The sequence below is a fragment of the Colossoma macropomum genome, unplaced genomic scaffold (genome assembly GCF_904425465.1).
Source record: "Colossoma macropomum unplaced genomic scaffold, Colossoma_macropomum, whole genome shotgun sequence".
Lineage (NCBI taxonomy): Eukaryota > Metazoa > Chordata > Actinopteri > Characiformes > Serrasalmidae > Colossoma > Colossoma macropomum.
In genome coordinates, this window is record NW_023494793.1 from 880,001 (window position 1) to 898,789 (window position 18,789).

Genomic DNA, 18,789 nt, shown 5'->3' on the forward strand with positions numbered 1-18,789 from the left:
AGACTGTAATACACTACAGGAAGTGTAGGGGGCGATATGGCTTCTACTGTTTCATTTAAAAAGCTCTATAATGTTCATATGATCCACACAGTCACTCTGACAGACTGTAATACACTACAGGAAGTGTAGGGGGCGATATGGCTTCTACTGTTTCATTTAAAAAGCTCTATAATGTTCATATGATCCACACAGTCACTCTGACAGACTGTAATACACTACAGGAAGTGTAGGGGGCGATATGGCTTCTACTGTTTCATTTAAAAAGCTCTATAATGTTCATATGATCCACACAGTCACTCTGACAGACTGTAATACACTACAGGAAGTGTAGGGGGCGATATGGCTTCTACTGTTTCATTTAAAAAGCTCTATAATGTTCATATGATCCACACAGTCACTCTGACAGACTGTAATACACTACAGGAAGTGTAGGGGGCGATATGGCTTCTACTGTTTCATGTAAAAAGTGCTCTATTATGCTAATGCTTTGCTGCACCATAAAAGAAGGAATATAACTCTGAACGCTGCTGACAGAACAGAGGGAGGAACAGAAGACAGATCAATCGAGTGTAGAAATAATCGTTAGCTGTGCTAACAGCCTTTATATTACTGTATCTTCCTTCATGCTGAGATTCCTTTATTCATTATTTCTCCTCTATAGATCATTCAGAACGCGGCTTCTCCTGGAATTCTCCCAGACAGACTCCTCTACTGCACTGTTTGCTTATTAAAACAGTCCTTTTTCCCTGAAACAGTGCCTAAATATTTCATCTACTTATTAATTATTAAGTTTTGATCCATTTATAAAAGTATCAGAATAATCTCTGTGCTTTAGTTTATTAGTGAAATACATGTTTCCTGGTTTTTTTAACTCAAGGTTCGACTAGAATGACTCAAACACTTCAGCATGTCCCCTAGCGCATGACGCAAGTAGCCATGGGCAACAGAGCGATGTTTTATCGTACGTGTGACACTTAAAGAACCCTGAACTGAATGTTTTATTAGTATAAGAATTTACACCGGTCAGGCATAACATTCTGACCACCTCCTTGTTTCTACGCTCATTGTCCATTTTATCAGCTCCACTTACTATATAGGTGCACTTTGTAGTTCTACAGTTACAGACTGTAGTCCATCTGTTTCTCTGATACTTTGTTAGCCCCCTTTTACCCTGTTCTTCAGTGGTCAGGACCCCCATGGACCCTCACAGAGCAGGTACTATTTGGGTGGTGGATCATTCTGAGCACTGCAGTAACACTGACGTGGTGGTGGTGTCTTAGTGTGTGTTGTGCTGGTCTGAGTGGATCAGACACAGCAAGAAGGTGGTCAGAATGTTATGGCTGACCGGTGTAGTTAGTCCTGTTTAACGTGGTTTAGAGCAGTGCGGTTCTTACAATATTGAGTTAAATCATCAGTGCCTGTGCACTGCTTTACACTATCGTTATCCCACAGTATCATCTTCTTATTTTTCTGTCTGAATTTTCTCCGCTAAACTGATATCAACATCGTTCCAACTCCAGAATGTCTGATGTCTGATCTGGAATGCTTGTACACAGCTTTTTGATCTGACATGCGGTTTTCATACAATCTTCGTTAAGTGATATTTTCCCTTCAGGCATTATGGGCTGCAAAAGTTTGTTCCTCTTATATCACAATGATAGAAGCCCATTAGTAACACCCTATTAAGCACCATAGCAACCACCTGTGATACTGCAGCAACCACCTAGCAACACCCCGGAAACCACCTTAAAATACCACAGCAACCAAACCAAGCTGCGCATCACTCTGCACTCTCCTCAGGAAACGCACTTTTCTAGTTCTAAAGTTTTTGGTGGCAGTTTTTTTTAAATGTGGCATCGTGTTTGTGTATCAAAATACTGTGACCTGTATCTTGAAGAAAACTTTAAATATCATATGATATTCTTGAGGCGGCACGGTGGCGCAGTGGGTAGCACTGTCGCCTCACAGCAAGAATGGCCTGGGTTCGATTCCCGGCCGGGTGACCAGGGTCATTTCTGTGTGGAGTTTGCCTGTTCTCCCCGTGTCTGCGTGGGTTTCCTCCCACAGTCCAAAGACATGCAGTCAGGCTGATTGGATGTGCTAAAATTGCCCCTAGGTGTGAGTGTGTGTGTGTGAATGTGTATGTCTGTCTGTCTGCCCTGCGATGGACTGGCGACCTGTCCAGGGTGTATCCGGCCTTCCGCCCAATGACAGCTGGGATAGGCGCGACCCAGAAGGATAAGCGGTTTAGATGATGTTTGGATGTATGTATGTATGTATGTATGTATGATATTCTTGCTGTAACACCCAGCACTACATGGAAGGTCATTTACTAATAAGGGCTCCTAGAACGGAGCCCTGTGGAACTCCGACAGAGCAAGATCTGAGTAATAACAAGACTGACTTTAGCTGCACGGACTGAGAGCGACCTGATAAATACAGTTTTATCCAGTTTTGTGTGTTTATTAAAAGTTTGCATTGAGTTAATCTGGATGTTGGCATTAAAGGCCTTAAGCAGGACCTGCTCTGTCTGATAAATCAGCAAATGTCAATATCAAAGTTAATGTATATTTAAATGTAAATGTTAACTGTGCAACAGAGGACATTTTAATGATCTTCAGACAGAAGGCAGCCAATCAGAGCTCTCCGCAGCCCTTACTGAAGGTGGCAGTATTGATCTGAGCCAGTGAGTGATTAGTCAACATGTTCATCAATAAAGAAAGCAGTCAATAAACAGGAGCATTGACGAGATTCAGTCCTGTCGTCCTGTCAGGTCAGTGACTGAGGACTCTCAGCAGAGAATCGGAGCTCTTCCTTCATTTAACACAAACTTTTATTTTACTGTTTCATTGTTCAGCATAATTCTTTCAGCTGATTATCTACGCTGGACAGTTTTATTTGGTTCCGCTGCTTTAACTGCCTTTTTAGTTGTTCTAGATACTTTTGTAGCTTCTCTTAGTTCATTTAGTTAATTGTATTATTATATTTAATAATTTTATTTGATCATTTAGGCTTGACAGATTATAGATTGCACTAAAATCAATGTACTGTGTGTGCTTTGTTATACAGTGCTGTGCAAAAGTCAGAGACCCCTGTCATTTATTTAATTTCTGGTCATATAAAAGCTGCTCCTTTTCACAGAGGACAGAAAAAAAAACACATTTAACAGGAAATTGCAAAGACATTCACATCTCACATCAGTCACATTTTCTCTGCAGCATTCAATCCGTTTTTAGCTTCAAGTTTTGAAAAAAAAAACCTGTTTTTTTCCCTTTGTCTCTCTCTTTCATTAAGCATCATAAGTGCATTATTTCATATTTAATCTCCTCACAAACGTCTCCTGTACAAAGAATAACTTGTATTTAATGTCTGTTTAGGCTGAAAGTGAAACTGATGCCGGGGGTCTCCGACTCTGCACTGTGTTGTGTGATTTACTCACCACCAGGTCAGGGTCCTGCAGGAGAGTGAGTATAACCTCATAAAGCAGGGGGCGCAACTCGGGCTTAAATTTGACTGAGATCCACTGACCGATCAGCCAGATGACCCTCCTCCGGATCAGCTTATACCTGATCACAAACAAACACACAGTTTATTTACATTATGACTGTGTTTATTTCTGTTTGTGCTAAAATTACAGTAGCAGATGTTTTTAATATCTCTATTGTACTGATTTATCTATTAAATTCTGTAGTTATCGACAGATGTTGTAACAAAAAACAATTACACAGATACAAATATGTAGTATCAATGACAGCAATAAGTGTGTGATAATATCTGAATATTTCAGCAGTAGAACCCAGAGGGAGTGTGTTATTGCGAAATAACATCACGGCTGTGATTTGGTCGCCGTAGATCATCACAGCCGTGATGTTATTGGCGATAACACACTCCCTCTGTGTTCTATTGCTTTAATACAACAGTTAAATAAATAAAGTAAGAAATTAATAAACTGGGCCGTGAACGCGGCGTTTAATATGTTTTAATGTTCGCAGCTCCTTCACCAAATTATAGTTCCTTAACGAGCAGCTTGTTGCTACGTCAGAGTAACGAGCTGCGCCCACTCGCTGCTCAGCCTGCTGTAAGCCTCGCCTTTTGAAGTTCGGACTGAGCCATAAAACTGCCACAATATCAAGTTTAGCTCAGTTTTGTCAGTTTTTGCCAGATCAGTATTAATGTTGTTTTGTTCCAGCCAGTCTGTAAAGCATCTTACAGCCCATTTAGTTTGGCGAATGGTGTTGGGTTCATTTCTGGCTGATTCCAGGTTGTTCAGCTGTTCTTCTGTCTCAGCTGCCGACTGAAAAGCTGCTCAGTGGTGATGACAGTTTGGGAATTTAGTGTCGTCTCATCGTCAGAGTCTGACCAAATCGGCTGTCGGTCAAATGCGATCTTAAAAGTGTCCATTTTCTGTTTGTGGCAAAGTAAGAAGTAAAAACGTTCAAATGTCTTGAGCGTCTCCAGCTGTCAGAGTCGTTGCTTAGCAACGGCGTCTCAGCGGAGTGATACAGTGTTTGTGAAAACCTGTGATGTGATGGTGAAATAACAGCACAGTTAGAACGCCTCTCAACCAATCAGCTCACATGGCTGAAACTCACTGCTGTATAAATATTATATAAAATACATAAAGAGACTTAAGAGACAAAAGGAAGATCTGTGAAATAATTCGTTTGATATTAATCAGCTGGGCTGTATCAACACACAGTCGCTCGCGTAAAGATCTGAACGCCTGCATGTTGTTGTTGATTTTCTAGAGTAAATAGAGTAAATGAGTAGAACACCTCCTCCACAGAGACACAGCTAAACATGACATTCTACTGTACATAGTTTAACATCTTTTAGATTCACTTCAGTTGTTAAATATGGTTCTTTTTAAAAGTGAAGGACATCCAGATTAATACGCCACTGTTTACCTACAAAAACAGCTTCACTGAACATTCAGAATGGTTTTATTATTATACAGTAATAAATGGGTTATTCTACAGAAATGTCCATTTCTGTGTCCACAGCGTTTACAGATGTATTATACTTGAAAAACATGTTAGGATTACAATTTATTTATATTTTAAAATAAAAAGTTGTTTTAACAATCACACCTTCTTGAGCCTCAATTTAGCAATATTGGTTTTTAAATCAATCATATAGAATTCCAAACACCACAGAAGAGCTCGTCCCCACAGTCATGTGTGAAGGCTGAGGCCATATTTTGAGGTAAAAAATATGTTTTTCTGCAATTTTAACTACAATAATCTATACATGACTATGGAATATATGAATTAAATGACATAAAGAAACAAATGGCAAATAAATATTATAAAATATATAATGAAAGTTGTCCCCAGGAGTCGTGTCACTGGTGTTACCGCGTAACAAAAGTCTCTTATTTTAAAATAAAAGTCCCACTGATGACATCACTTGACTTCCTTCTACCTGTTTTCTGAGGATCTATGAAGAAAAGCTCATGTTCTGTAGCAGCCGTTCTGTAAAATGCATTGTTCATTAAAATGTCTCTGGTGTTCCTTTATTATGTGGAACACCAATGAGGATCAGTAACACCAGTGACTCCTATGGAGAGACAGAACAGTGGACGTTTCTGTAGAATGACCCAAATACCAGAACTGTCAGTAATCTGTTTTTTGTGCAGGGCCACATTTTATGTTTCATTCTTTCTATGTTCAGTAAAAAGGCAGCAACCGTGTGTCGAAATGTGCAGCAGTGTGTCTGTAGAGGACGTGTTCACTTATTTACGCTCTGTCCTGGTTGTGCTGTACAGGATTCTGAGACAGCGTAAAACCATCGCTTTAATCAACACAAAGCGTCCTCAGAGCAGCAGAGAGGGAGCAGGAGAGAGCATGATGGAGCGATAGACCAGCAAGTGTCCACTGCAGCTCATCAATCCTACTGTTATCAGCTCCTGTCCAGCTGCGCCCCCTGGAGGACCTGCCTGCTCAGACAGCAGGCTGGCAGTCAGCGCAGTCAGGCTGGAGTGATGGATGGAGGAGAAGAACTGCAGAAACAGCTCTGTACGGTCACACCAGCAGGAAACGCTCCATTCCAGATAAACTCACTGCGTCAGAACTGTTCACAGTGGTGGTGATAGGAACCAGACGTCCACCTCTAAAAGCTCCTCACAGAAAGTTCCTACATGAAATGGTTCTGAATTCACTGCCTGATGACTGAGACACTGTTTTATGATAGTTTAGAGAACTTAAACTCCATTCATGGTGGAGGGATACATGCAGGGCGCTGTGAGGCAAAATAGTCCCCAAAGAAAACTTATTATTTCAGATTTTCCACCATTTTCCATCATCAACATTCCATATGAACTCAGAAGACTCGTGTAGGTTCACTGGTGGTTCTGGATAGTAAATAAAATGTCTATATCTGTGTTGTAGTCATGGCGACCCCTGGTTCCTATCACCACCACTGTAAAGACATCTGAACCATTTCACACCAAACCACTCTGAATCACTCTGTTTACATCTCACACAATGAATTATGGGGGAATGAATAAATTCAGAGGTCGATAATCAGAAAGTAAATGTGAAAAAGCCTCTTCAGTTTAACAGAATCTTAGATAAATTTGTATTCAGGTCGCTGATTAACGCTGACCGTCATGATCAGTCATTTCAGTGTATGAGTGTGCTGGTGGTCTTCAACGTCGTGCAGAAACACTTAAAAAGCAAAACCAGTGTTTTATACATTGAGCTGCAGACACGAATAACACTGATACCACCTGCATCCTGATTGGGTGAACACATCACACTGAGCTAATCTGCATAAAATTAGGGGAGTGGGTACAATGCTGTGCAACAGAACACTAAACACCACAAACAACATATTAAAGGGATCAGCCTTTCAGCCCCGCCCATTCAGCCATTCAGTATACAGCCGTTTAGCCCCGCCCGCTCAGTCATTCAGTATACAGCCGTTTAGCCCCGCCCGCTCAGTCATTCAATATACTGCAGTTTAGGCTTAGGGCTGTATGTGTGGACGCTGGTGTGAACTGTAACTTTATCTGCTGACAAAACTGAGAATTACTGTACTTTTACTCTTCTGCTTCTTATAAACCAGAAATACAGTGAAATAAATAATGTACTGAAACTGAAACTGCATGAACTGATGGGTAAAAAGAACGAAAGCTGTAGTGATCAGAATCGGAGTATCAGATCAGCCTGTAGAGCTCAGAGTCACAATCAATAAACTGAGCCGTCCTGCAGTCTGAGAGTCATTAACCTACAGCCCAGCCTGACTGATTAAATAATGATGTTACACTGAGGGAGAGAGGGAGAGAGAGGGGGGGGAGAGGGGGAGAGAAAGCGAGAGAGAGAGAGAGAGAGAGAGAGAGGGGGGACAGAGAGAGAGAGAGAGAGAGAGAGAGAGAGAGAGACAGAGAGAGAGAGAGAGAAAGAGAGAGAGAGAGAGAGAGAGAGAGAGAGAGAGAGAGAGAGAGAGAGATTTTAGCTTGAAGGTAACTCATTCATCTATAAATTCTAGATAACATATTACATCAAGAAATATGTAAATTTATTTGCACATCAATGAGTTCACAGTGTATTAATCTCTAACTCACAATATAAACACTGATATGATCTCAGCGCTGCAGCAGCTCTACTGATTTAAACATTTGGTGATCATGATTAAAACTGAGTGATGTGATGAAATGTAATTGTTACTGTGATCATTTCCACAGTGATATGAGTGAATGATGTATTATTAGCACCTCCAGATCACTGAACACCTACATAGATCATAACACAGAACAACATCCAACTACAGAGCCTGGAACCAACAACAACACCCAGAGTTCAGTAACTGATAAACCTGTACAGCAACGAGTAGAAATGGAAACTGGAAATAATTACTAATAATGATTATTATTATTATTATTATTATTATTATTATTATTTGTACTAGTAGTAGTAAGAGTGTAAACAAACAGTGTTTAGTAATTAGTGCTCTATTAAATTAAATTAAGACATAAGGGACTCTTATTATGACAGCAGTGGAATGTGAGTGAAGTTACTGTGCGTGAAGTGCTGAGAGGTTAACTTCGTGTTCTCAGTGAATCAGTTTAATAAATCCATTAATATCTGAACTGTTCTGAGCTGAATGAGTCCTGAATGAATCCACACAGGATTCTATCGCTCTAAATTAGAGTAACAGCTGAATTAGCTGGAGCTGAATTACAGTCCGTGTGCAGCGTCCATCGTTATTATCAGATTACGATGGACCATCAGATGCAGCTGCATATGGTCAAATCTGGAAAATAAGCACAAATTTCACTCACGGTTCTATATTGATCAGTTTTATTGGTGGCGTATCTGTATGATCAAACTCTCGTCTGGCGTAATTTTGGGTGTAAACATTTCACAACGCTAACAAAATGCCTGATTTGTGGTTAACTAACCAAAACTATTATTAATATAATACAGGAAACCAGTAATAAGAATAATCATAGATCACATCGATAATGCTAACGATGTGCAGTGCAGAAGTGGATGTGCTTATTTTACACACACTGATATAAACAAACGCTGCAGCTGTTCCGTCCATTTAAAGACACGTTACACTGTGCGTTTGTTTACACTACTGACTCCGCCCACAAATAAACACAGCTAGTGCTGTCATTTTATTGGCTCCTTAACGAAATATCTGCATGAATTAAGGAGTGCTTAATGTAAATGATATGTAAATGAGGTGCTGGTAGGCCGGCGCTTGATTTCACGCACAGAAGCTGATTCATCATTTACTCGTTTCCACGTCTCAGGACGGTTTCGTGAATGAGACGCAGAGCAGTTCGTACCTCAGATTTACGCTCTGTTTTCAGCAACTTTGATGAATAAGGGTCAATACCTGCTGAGTGAAGCAAAAACCAACAGATGGAAATATTTAATATTTAAGAATAAATTGTCAATATATGACCGATTGTATGAAGCGGTCAGTAGTTCGAGCCCTGGTTTCAGAGCTGTGAGTCTGAATGTCACCTGTAAAGGTGTGCTAGTGAAGTTCCAAACAGCTAGACTGGACTAAACACATCTGGATGGTTCTCCATCACTAAACCCACATTAATACAGAGAGTCAGAGCCGTACGCTGGCCGAGTTCTGCTAAACTGAACAGCGTATCTGCCATCGGACACGCTGACCGCGCCGCCCCTATCGCGGCGCTGCGGTCGGCTTTTAAATGTCACTGATCTGCAGAGAGGAGATAATCCTCGCGCTGCGATCGCAGGATCTGATCTGAGTCCTGATACGCCTCTGCTCCTTTCTTCCACACGTTCGGTGGAGAGAGATATCGGCTCTTTTCTTATTATATCTGATATGATTCTCCTCAGAAATCCTCACAACACAAACCCAAACCTCGGCCGTAAAAGCCGAACCCGCCGCTGACGTCGCCGCCGCTCGTTCCTGCCTTCCAGAAAACACAGCACAGAGAGCGAAGGTGCCGAGTTCATCCGGAATTCTGTTTGATAAAGCGCAGCAGAAACGCTTCAGAGAAAAAGCCTCCAGCTTTGATCTGCAGCAGAGTGACTCCTGAAAAACACACTTCAGCACACCTGTGTGACCTCACTTCCTGCCCTCAAACATCAAAGCTCCGCAAACAGTTTTAGAACTTTAATACCGTCAGTCCCTCCGCAAACCTGCGGCCGAGTCTCGCTCAGATCCACCTTTACTGAAATCATTCTGTAACTGTAAAACCGGCCTGGATGATAAAAACAACCAGGAAAAATAACTGAATACATTCAGCATCAGAGAGAAGATCAGTGAGGTTCTGTAATGACGCAGTTCCTCAATCCGTTTCCTCAAAGCCAGGGAGGGCTTCATATTTCAACAGCTGCAGCTACTGTACACTAGGAGGCGCTGTAGCTAATGGCACATTTACACTTACCTTTACATCTGTTGTGTTTCAGAGTGGACCTTTTGTGTTTTGTAGTAAACCTACTGCATTTCGGAGTGTACCTGTTGCGTTTCAGAATCTACCTGTTTCGTTTCGGAGTGTACCGGTTGCGTTTCGGAGTAAATCTGTTGCATTTCGGAGTTTACCTGTTGCGTTTCAGAGTCTACCTGTTGCATTTCGGAGTCTACCTGTTGCATTTCGGAGTCTACCTGTTGCATTTCAGAGTCTACCTGTTGCGTTTCAGAGTCTACCTGTTGCGTTTCGGAGTAAATCTGTTGCATTTTAGAGTAAATCTGTTGTGTTTCAGAGTGGACCTTTTGTGTTTTGTAGTAAACCTATTGCGTTTCGGAGTATACCTGTTGCGTTTCGAAGTAAATCTGTTGCGTTTCGAAGTACATCTGCTGCGTTTCGGAGTCTACCTGTTGCGTTTCAGAATCTACCTGTTGCGTTTCGGAGTGTACCTGTTGCATTTCGGAGTAAATCTGTTGCATTTCGGAGTGTACCTGTTGCGTTTCGGAGTCTACTTGTTGCGTTTTGGAGTCTACCGGTTGCGTTTCGGAGTGTACCTGCTGTGTTTCGGAGTAAATCTGTTGCGTTTCGGAGTGTACCTGTTGCGTTTCGGAGTAAATCTGTTGCATTTCGGAGTGTACCTGTTGTGTTTCAGAGTCTACTTGTTGTGTTTTGGAGTAAATCTGTTGCATTTCGGAGTGTACCTGTTGCGTTTCGGAGTCTACTTGTTGCGTTTCAGAGTCTACCTGTTGCGTTTCGGAGTGTACTTGTTGTGTTTTGGAGTAAATCTGTTGCATTTCGGAGTAAATCTGTTGCGTTTCGGAGTCTACCTGTTGCGTTTCGGAGTAAATCTGTTGCATTTCGGAGTAAATCTGTTGCGTTTCGGAGTCTACCTGTTGCGTTTCGGAGTAAATCTGTTGCATTTCGGAGTAAATCTGTTGCGTTTCGGAGTCTACCTGTTGCGTTTCGGAGTAAATCTGTTGCATTTCGGAGTAAATCTGTTGCGTTTCGGAGTCTACCTGTTGCGTTTCGGAGTAAATCTGTTGCATTTCGGAGTAAATCTGTTTCGGAGTAAATCTGTTTGGGAGTAAATGAGTGTACCTGTTGTGATTGACCTGTAGCTCGCCCAGTAGCTGGTTGTTGAACCACTGGTCGAAGTCGACGCTGTCGAACAGCTCGTACGCTGCTAAACCCACAGCGTTATACACTACAGAGAGAAACAACACAGAAAAACATTTAATATCAAAACGCTACATAATTATGATCGAACAGCTGGAGCTCTGACTCCACAGACAAACGAAGAGAAATACAGAGACGGAGGAACCACAGAACAGAGGGAGCTGCAGAAACAGAGCTCCACTGACGCTGATAGAGTCACCCCACATTAAGGCTTACTCTGTGTTCAAATATCAGGTGAAATATTATCTATAATGCATCTTTACACTGTACTGCGCAAAAGTCAGAGACCCCCATTTATTTCATTTCTATTTTCTGAAGTAATCAAACACATTCAGTGGTGTTGAGGTCTGGACTCTGGGGTGGTCAGTCCATCGTTCAGCTTCTTTGTTTGATGTGTCCGTCTCCTTTTCTCAGTGAGGTTCTTCTTGATCAGCTACACATCCTTTCAGACCCACAGCGCTGAGTCGTCTTCTCACAGTGGAAGGATGGACAGAAACACCTGTGGATGTTTTCAGATCTGATCAGCTTGATTTTCTCCTCTCTCTCAGAGATGAAAGCTTTAAGTGCTGTTTATCTGATGGGGGCAGTTTTGGGGTCGACCAGCTCTTCCAGGTGGTTGTTAGGAGACACATTTTCTCCTGAGCTTTTATTCAGTTTTTGAACTCCAGTTTTTGGAAACTTGTTTTTGACTTTCTCCTTCATTGTGGAAGTGAATTATCTTATATTTAAACTAACAAATATCCCGAACAATCAATAACTTATGATTAATGGGTGTTTTTTTTTATTTAATAAATGACAGGTGCTCTCTGGCTTCTGCACAGGACTGTGTAAGCAGTAATTTGCTTTTGTTAAGCAGAACTTAAACTGACTTTTGGTTTGCAGTTCAACACTGTGAGAGTAAACAATATTTATCTGTTCTAATGTGGAAGTTTTAATAACTATAAATAAAAAGTTTAGAAGCACCTGCATCCTTCATCAGCAGCTGCAGCGTATCATCCACATTACTGGGTCCTGAGAGGAGGCGAGAGAAAGAAAGAGAGAGAGAGAGAGAGAGAGAGAGAGAGAGAGAGAGAGAGAGAGAGAAAGAAATGATTTCATGTCAAAACCAAACAAAAGCTGCCAGAAGTCCAGACCTGACCGTCCACTCAGAACAGAAATCTAATAATCTCCTCCCTCAGCTCCTCCATTCACATTCCACTTCATTTCTGAATCTGTTTACAAGCTTGACAACGTAACAACAGCAGAACCGTTAATGATTCTATATGGAACCATATACAGCACATTTTACATCAGTCTGAAGAACCATTTCACCATGCAGAGAACCATGTGAGAGAATCATGCAAGTGGTTCTTTGAGAATTCATGGTTCTGTATAAACCACTGTCTTTACTAAAGAACCCTTGAAGAACCATTTTTTAAGAATGTACTGGATTATAAATGTGTTTAGTCTAATTAAGCCCATATTCGTCTCGCAGACGTCCCGCTGTAGACTGAATGGTGGGGCTAAACTGCTGTAGACGAACGGTGGAGCTAAACTGCTGTAGCTGAATGGTGGAGCTAAACTGCTGTAGACTGAATGGTGGGGCTAAACTGCTGTAGACTGAATGGTGGAGCTAAACTGCTGTAGACTGAATGGTGGAGCTAAACCGCTGTAGACTGAATGGTGGAGCTAAACCGCTGTAGCTGAATGGTGGAGCTAAACTGCTGTAGACTGAATGGTGGAGCTAAACTGCTGTAGACGAACGGTGGAGCTAAACTGCTGTAGACGAACGGTGGAGCTAAACTGCTGTAGCTGAATGGTGGAGCTAAACTGCTGTAGACTGAATGGTGGAGCTAAACTGCTGTAGACTGAATGGTGGGGCTAAACTGCTGTAGACTGAATGGTGGGGCTAAACTGCTGTAGACTGAATGGTGGAGCTAAACCGCTGTAGACTGAATGGTGGAGCTAAACCGCTGTAGACTGAATGGTGGGGCTAAACCGCTGTAGCTGAATGGTGGAGCTAAACTGCTGTAGACTGAATGGTGGAGCTAAACTGCTGTAGACTGAATGGTGGGGCTAAACTGCTGTAGACGAACGGTGGAGCTAAACTGCTGTAGACTGAATGGTGGAGCTAAACTGCTGTAGACTGAATGGTGGAGCTAAACTGCTGTAGACTGAATGGTGGAGCTAAACTGCTGTAGACTGAATGGTGGAGCTAAACTGCTGTAGACTGAATGGTGGAGCTAAACTGCTGTAGACTGAATGGTGGAGCTAAACTGCTGTAGACTGAATGGTGGAGCTAAACTGCTGTAGACTGAATGGTGGAGCTAAACTGCTGTAGACTGAATGGTGGAGCTAAACTGCTGTAGACTGAATGGTGGAGCTAAACTGCTGTAGCTGAATGGTGGAGCTAAACTGCTGTAGACTGAATGGTGGGGCTAAACTGCTGTAGACTGAATGGTGGGGCTAAACTGCTGTAGCTGAATGGTGGGGCTAAACTGCTGTAGCTGAATGGTGGGGCTAAACTGCTGTAGCTGAATGGTGGAGCTAAACTGCTGTAGACTGAATGGTGGAGCTAAACTGCTGTAGACTGAATGGTGGAGCTAAACTGCTGTAGACTGAATGGTGGAGCTAAACTGCTGTAGACTGAATGGGTGGAGCTAAACTGCTGTAGCTGAATGGGTGGAGCTAAACTGCTGTAGACTGAATGGTGGAGCTAAACTGCTGTAGACTGAATGGTGGAGCTAAACTGCTGTAGGCTGAATGGTGGGGCTAAACTGCTGTAGACTGAATGGTGGGGCTAAACTGCTGTAGACTGAATGGTGGAGCTAAACTGCTGTAGCTGAATGGTGGAGCTAAACTGCTGTAGCTGAATGGTGGAGCTAAACTGCTGTAGACTGAATGGTGGAGCTAAACTGCTGTAGACTGAATGGTGGAGCTAAACTGCTGTAGACTGAATGGTGGAGCTAAACTGCTGTAGACTGAATGGTGGAGCTAAACCGCTGTAGACTGAATGGTGGAGCTAAACCGCTGTAGACTGAATGGTGGAGCTAAACCGCTGTAGACTGAATGGTGGGGCTAAACCGCTGTAGACTGAATGGTGGAGCTAAACCGCTGTAGACTGAATGGTGGAGCTAAACCGCTGTAGACTGAATGGTGGGGCTAAACTGCTGTAGACTGAATGGTGGAGCTAAACTGCTGTAGACTGAATGGTGGGGCTAAACTGCTGTAGACTGAATGGTGGGGCTAAACCGCTGTAGACTGAATGGTGGAGCTAAACCGCTGTAGACTGAATGGTGGAGCTAAACCGCTGTAGACTGAATGGTGGAGCTAAACCGCTGTAGACTGAATGGTGGAGCTAAACCGCTGTAGACTGAATGGTGGGGCTAAACCGCTGTAGACTGAATGGTGGGGCTAAACTGCTGTAGACTGAATGGTGGAGCTAAACTGCTGTAGACTGAATGGTGGGGCTAAACTGCTGTAGCTGAATGGGTGGAGCTAAACTGCTGTAGACTGAATGGTGGAGCTAAACTGCTGTAGACTGAATGGTGGAGCTAAACTGCTGTAGCTGAATGGTGCAGCTAAACTGCTGTAGCTGAATGGGTGGAGCTAAACTGCTGTAGACTGAATGGTGGAGCTAAACTGCTGTAGACTGAATGGTGGGGCTAAACCGCTGTAGACTGAATGGTGGAGCTAAACCGCTGTAGACTGAATGGTGGAGCTAAACCGCTGTAGACTGAATGGTGGGGCTAAACCGCTGTAGACTGAATGGTGGGGCTAAACTGCTGTAGACTGAATGGTGGAGCTAAACTGCTGTAGACTGAATGGTGGGGCTAAACTGCTGTAGACTGAATGGTGGGGCTAAACTGCTGTAGACTGAATGGTGGGGCTAAACTGCTGTAGACTGAATGGTGGGGCTAAACTGCTGTAGACTGAATGGTGGGGCTAAACTGCTGTAGACTGAATGGTGGGGCTAAACTGCTGTAGACTGAATGGTGGAGCTAAACTGCTGTAGCTGAATGGGTGGAGCTAAACCGCTGTAGACTGAATGGTGGAGCTAAACCGCTGTAGACTGAATGGTGGAGCTAAACCGCTGTAGACTGAATGGTGGAGCTAAACCGCTGTAGACTGAATGGTGGGGCTAAACCGCTGTAGACTGAATGGTGGGGCTAAACTGCTGTAGACTGAATGGTGGAGCTAAACTGCTGTAGACTGAATGGTGGGGCTAAACTGCTGTAGCTGAATGGGTGGAGCTAAACTGCTGTAGACTGAATGGTGGAGCTAAACTGCTGTAGACTGAATGGTGGAGCTAAACTGCTGTAGCTGAATGGTGCAGCTAAACTGCTGTAGCTGAATGGGTGGAGCTAAACTGCTGTAGACTGAATGGTGGAGCTAAACTGCTGTAGACTGAATGGTGGAGCTAAACTGCTGTAGACTGAATGGTGGGGCTAAACTGCTGTAGACTGAATGGTGGAGCTAAACTGCTGTAGCTGAATGGTGGAGCTAAACTGCTGTAGCTGAATGGTGGAGCTAAACTGCTGTAGCTGAATGGTGGAGCTAAACTGCTGTAGCTGAATGGTGGAGCTAAACTGCTGTAGCTGAACGGTGGGGCTAAACTGCTGTAGCTGAATGGGTGGAGCTAAACTGCTGTAGCTGAATGGTGGAGCTAAACTGCTGTAGCTGAATGGTGGAGCTAAACTGCTGTAGCTGAATGGTGGAGCTAAACTGCTGTAGCTGAACGGTGGGGCTAAACTGCTGTAGCTGAACGGTGGAGCTAAACTGCTGTAGCTGAACGGTGGGGCTAAACTGCTGTAGCTGAATGGTGGAGCTAAACTGCTGTAGGCTGAATGGGTGGAGCTAAACTGCTGTAGACTGAATGGTGGGGCTAAACTGCTGTAGACTGAATGGTGGGGCTAAACTGCTGTAGACTGAATGGTGGAGCTAAACTGCTGTAGGCTGAATGGGTGGAGCTAAACTGCTGTAGACTGAATGGTGGAGCTAAACTGCTGTAGACTGAATGGTGGAGCTAAACTGCTGTAGCTGAATGGTGGAGCTAAACTGCTGTAGACTGAATGGTGGAGCTAAACTGCTGTAGCTGAATGGTGGAGCTAAACTGCTGTAGGCTGAATGGGTGGAGCTAAACTGCTGTAGACTGAATGGTGGAGCTAAACTGCTGTAGACTGAATGGTGGAGCTAAACTGCTGTAGACTGAATGGTGGAGCTAAACTGCTGTAGACTGAATGGGTGGAGCTAAACTGCTGTAGACTGAATGGTGGAGCTAAACTGCTGTAGACTGAATGGTGGGGCTAAACTGCTGTAGCTGAATGGTGGAGCTAAACTGCTGTAGACTGAATGGTGGAGCTAAACTGCTGTAGACTGAATGGTGGAGCTAAACTGCTGTAGCTGAATGGTGGAGCTAAACTGCTGTAGCTGAATGGTGGAGCTAAACTGCTGTAGCTGAATGGTGGAGCTAAACTGCTGTAGACTGAATGGTGGAGCTAAACTGCTGTAGCTGAATGTGCAGTTTAGTTTAGTTTAGCTATATTGATTGTATGTAGTGAAGAGTGAATGGTACGTTTTGGAACTTTAAAATGTTTACATACATCAAACACTTGGATTCCAAAAAAATGGGAGGAAGTGTGGTTTGATGTGGGTCCTTTAACCTCTTATTTTTGTACATTAAACATTAAAATAATAATAATACGTTACAGTGATGAGAGTTGAGCTCCTTCTGCACTGTAATATATCAGAACATTCAGCAGTTCAGTCTCAGAGCCGCTGCTGTGACTCAGCGAGATTAAAGATGCAGAAACTGTAGAAACTCAGACTGACTGACCTTCAGGAAAGAAAACGCTTTTATTTCCAGCTTTTAAAGAAACTCCAAAAATTCACACTAAACACCAGCTTCTGCAGCTCCAGACGCTACAGCACCGTTACGATATTCCTTATTTAATACAGCAGCTGAGTCACAACACACACTGTGAATCAAACACAGTTTCATTTTACACTTTAAAACACACTGATCTCAGACAATCGTCAATAACTGAACTGCTCTATTAAAAACGCCATGATATTCCTAAAGGAGTCAAAACTCACCAGCAAACAAACTCTACTCACTATTTAATGTTGCACTATTTAATTTAATAATTATCGTAAAATAAATGTTGCTATATTTTTTTTTTACTTTTGTATCCAATGTGTATCATACTGCATTTCAAAACTTATAAGACTGGGACTTTAAGCAATTAAAAATAATATATAAATATATATAATAATATATAAATTAATACAATGATAAATTCTGAGCCTTTCATTACTAAAGATCACAAGTATTTTACTGTTAATTACTGTGCATATCTGGTGTCAGTTTCCATTTGCACCAGAGAGGGCGCCAAAGCACTGGTTAAAAATAATAACTGTCACTTTTTATGTTGGACTCCACGTGAAGGTTTCAGTGCGTGAGTGTGTGCAAGTGTATGTGTTTGTGTGTGTGTCTCTGTGTGTGTGTGTGTGAGTGTGTGTGAGGGTGAGACTGTGTGTGTATGTGTTTGTATGTGTGTGTGCGCGTGTGAGTGTGTCAGTGTGTGCGTGTGTGAGAGTGTGTGCGTGAGTGTGTGTGTGCGTGTGTGTGCGTGTGAGTGTGTGTGTGCGTGTGTGAGAGTGTGTGTGTGAGAGTGTGTGCGTGTGTGAGAGTGTGTGTGTGTGAGAGTGTGTGTGTGAGTGTGTGTGTGTGAGTGTGTCAGTGTGTGCGTGTGTGAGAGTGTGTGTGTGAGTGTGTGTGTGCGTGTGTGTGTGTGTGAGTGTGTGTGTGTGAGTGTGTCAGTGTGTGCGTGTGTGAGAGTGTGTGTGTGAGTGTGTGTGTGTGTGTGTGCGTGCGTGTGAGTGTGTGTGTGTGCGTGTGCGTGTGAGTGTGTCAGTGTGTGCGTGTGTGAGAGTGTGTGTGTGAGTGTGTGTGTGTGTGTGTGCGTGTGTGTGCATGTGAGTGTGTGTGAGTGTGTGAGTGTGTGTGTGTGTGTATGTGTTTGTATGTGTGTGTGCGTGTGTGTGTGTGTGCGTGAGTGTGTGTGAGTGTGTCAGTGTGTGCGTGTGTGAGAGTGTGTGCGTGTGTGAGAGTGTGTGTGTGAGTGTGTGTGCGTGTGTGTGCGTGCATGTGTGTGTGCGTGTGAGTGTGTGTGTGTGTGTGTGTGTGTGTGTGTGTGTGTGCGCGTGTGAGTGTGTGTGTGTGTGTGTGTGAGAGTGTGGGTGTGTGTGTGCGTGAGAGTGTGTGTGTGTGTGTGTGTGTGCGAGTGTGTGAGAGTGTGTGTGTGAGTGTGTGTGTGTGTGAGTGTGAGAGTGTGAGAGTGTGTGAGTGTGAGAGTGTGTGAGTGTGAGAGTGTGTTGGTGTGTGTGAGTGTGTGAGTGTGTGTGTGTTTTAGTAGGTGCACCATTGTGTGTGGCTCCATGCTGTGTACTGAGTACTGCTGTAGGCTGTGGAGTGACACTGTTCTTAATCGTGAACACAACATGAAAAATAAGTTCTATTTATTGACGTCGTGGACTTTGGGGGGAAAATCTATTCTGATTCTGAATCGATTCACAAATGTAACATTTTCTAAATTTTAATTTACAACGTAATGTTGACGAAATGCAAAAGGCGGAACTTGGAAGTGGGTAAGTACAGCGCCCGGACAGTCTGTGGCGCCACATAACAAAAACACCACTGGATGAGTGAGAAATCCGACCGGCTCCTC

At 43.2% G+C, this 18,789-nt stretch overlaps 1 protein-coding gene across 3 annotated transcripts in view; it reads right to left on the reverse strand.

Annotated features, from left to right (window-relative positions):
• Positions 1-18,789, reverse strand: part of ipo11 (importin 11) — a 117,001-nt gene that overhangs the window by 70,427 nt on the left and 27,785 nt on the right. For all 3 annotated transcript variants that reach the window (XM_036578150.1, XM_036578149.1, XM_036578147.1), the window contains exons 14-16: positions 12,044-12,091; positions 11,003-11,108; positions 3,440-3,566 (exon numbers count right to left, since the gene is read on the reverse strand). In XM_036578150.1, the coding sequence (XP_036434043.1) occupies positions 3,440-3,566; positions 11,003-11,108; positions 12,044-12,091 (281 nt within the window). The remainder of the gene's footprint in view (positions 1-3,439; positions 3,567-11,002; positions 11,109-12,043; positions 12,092-18,789) is intronic.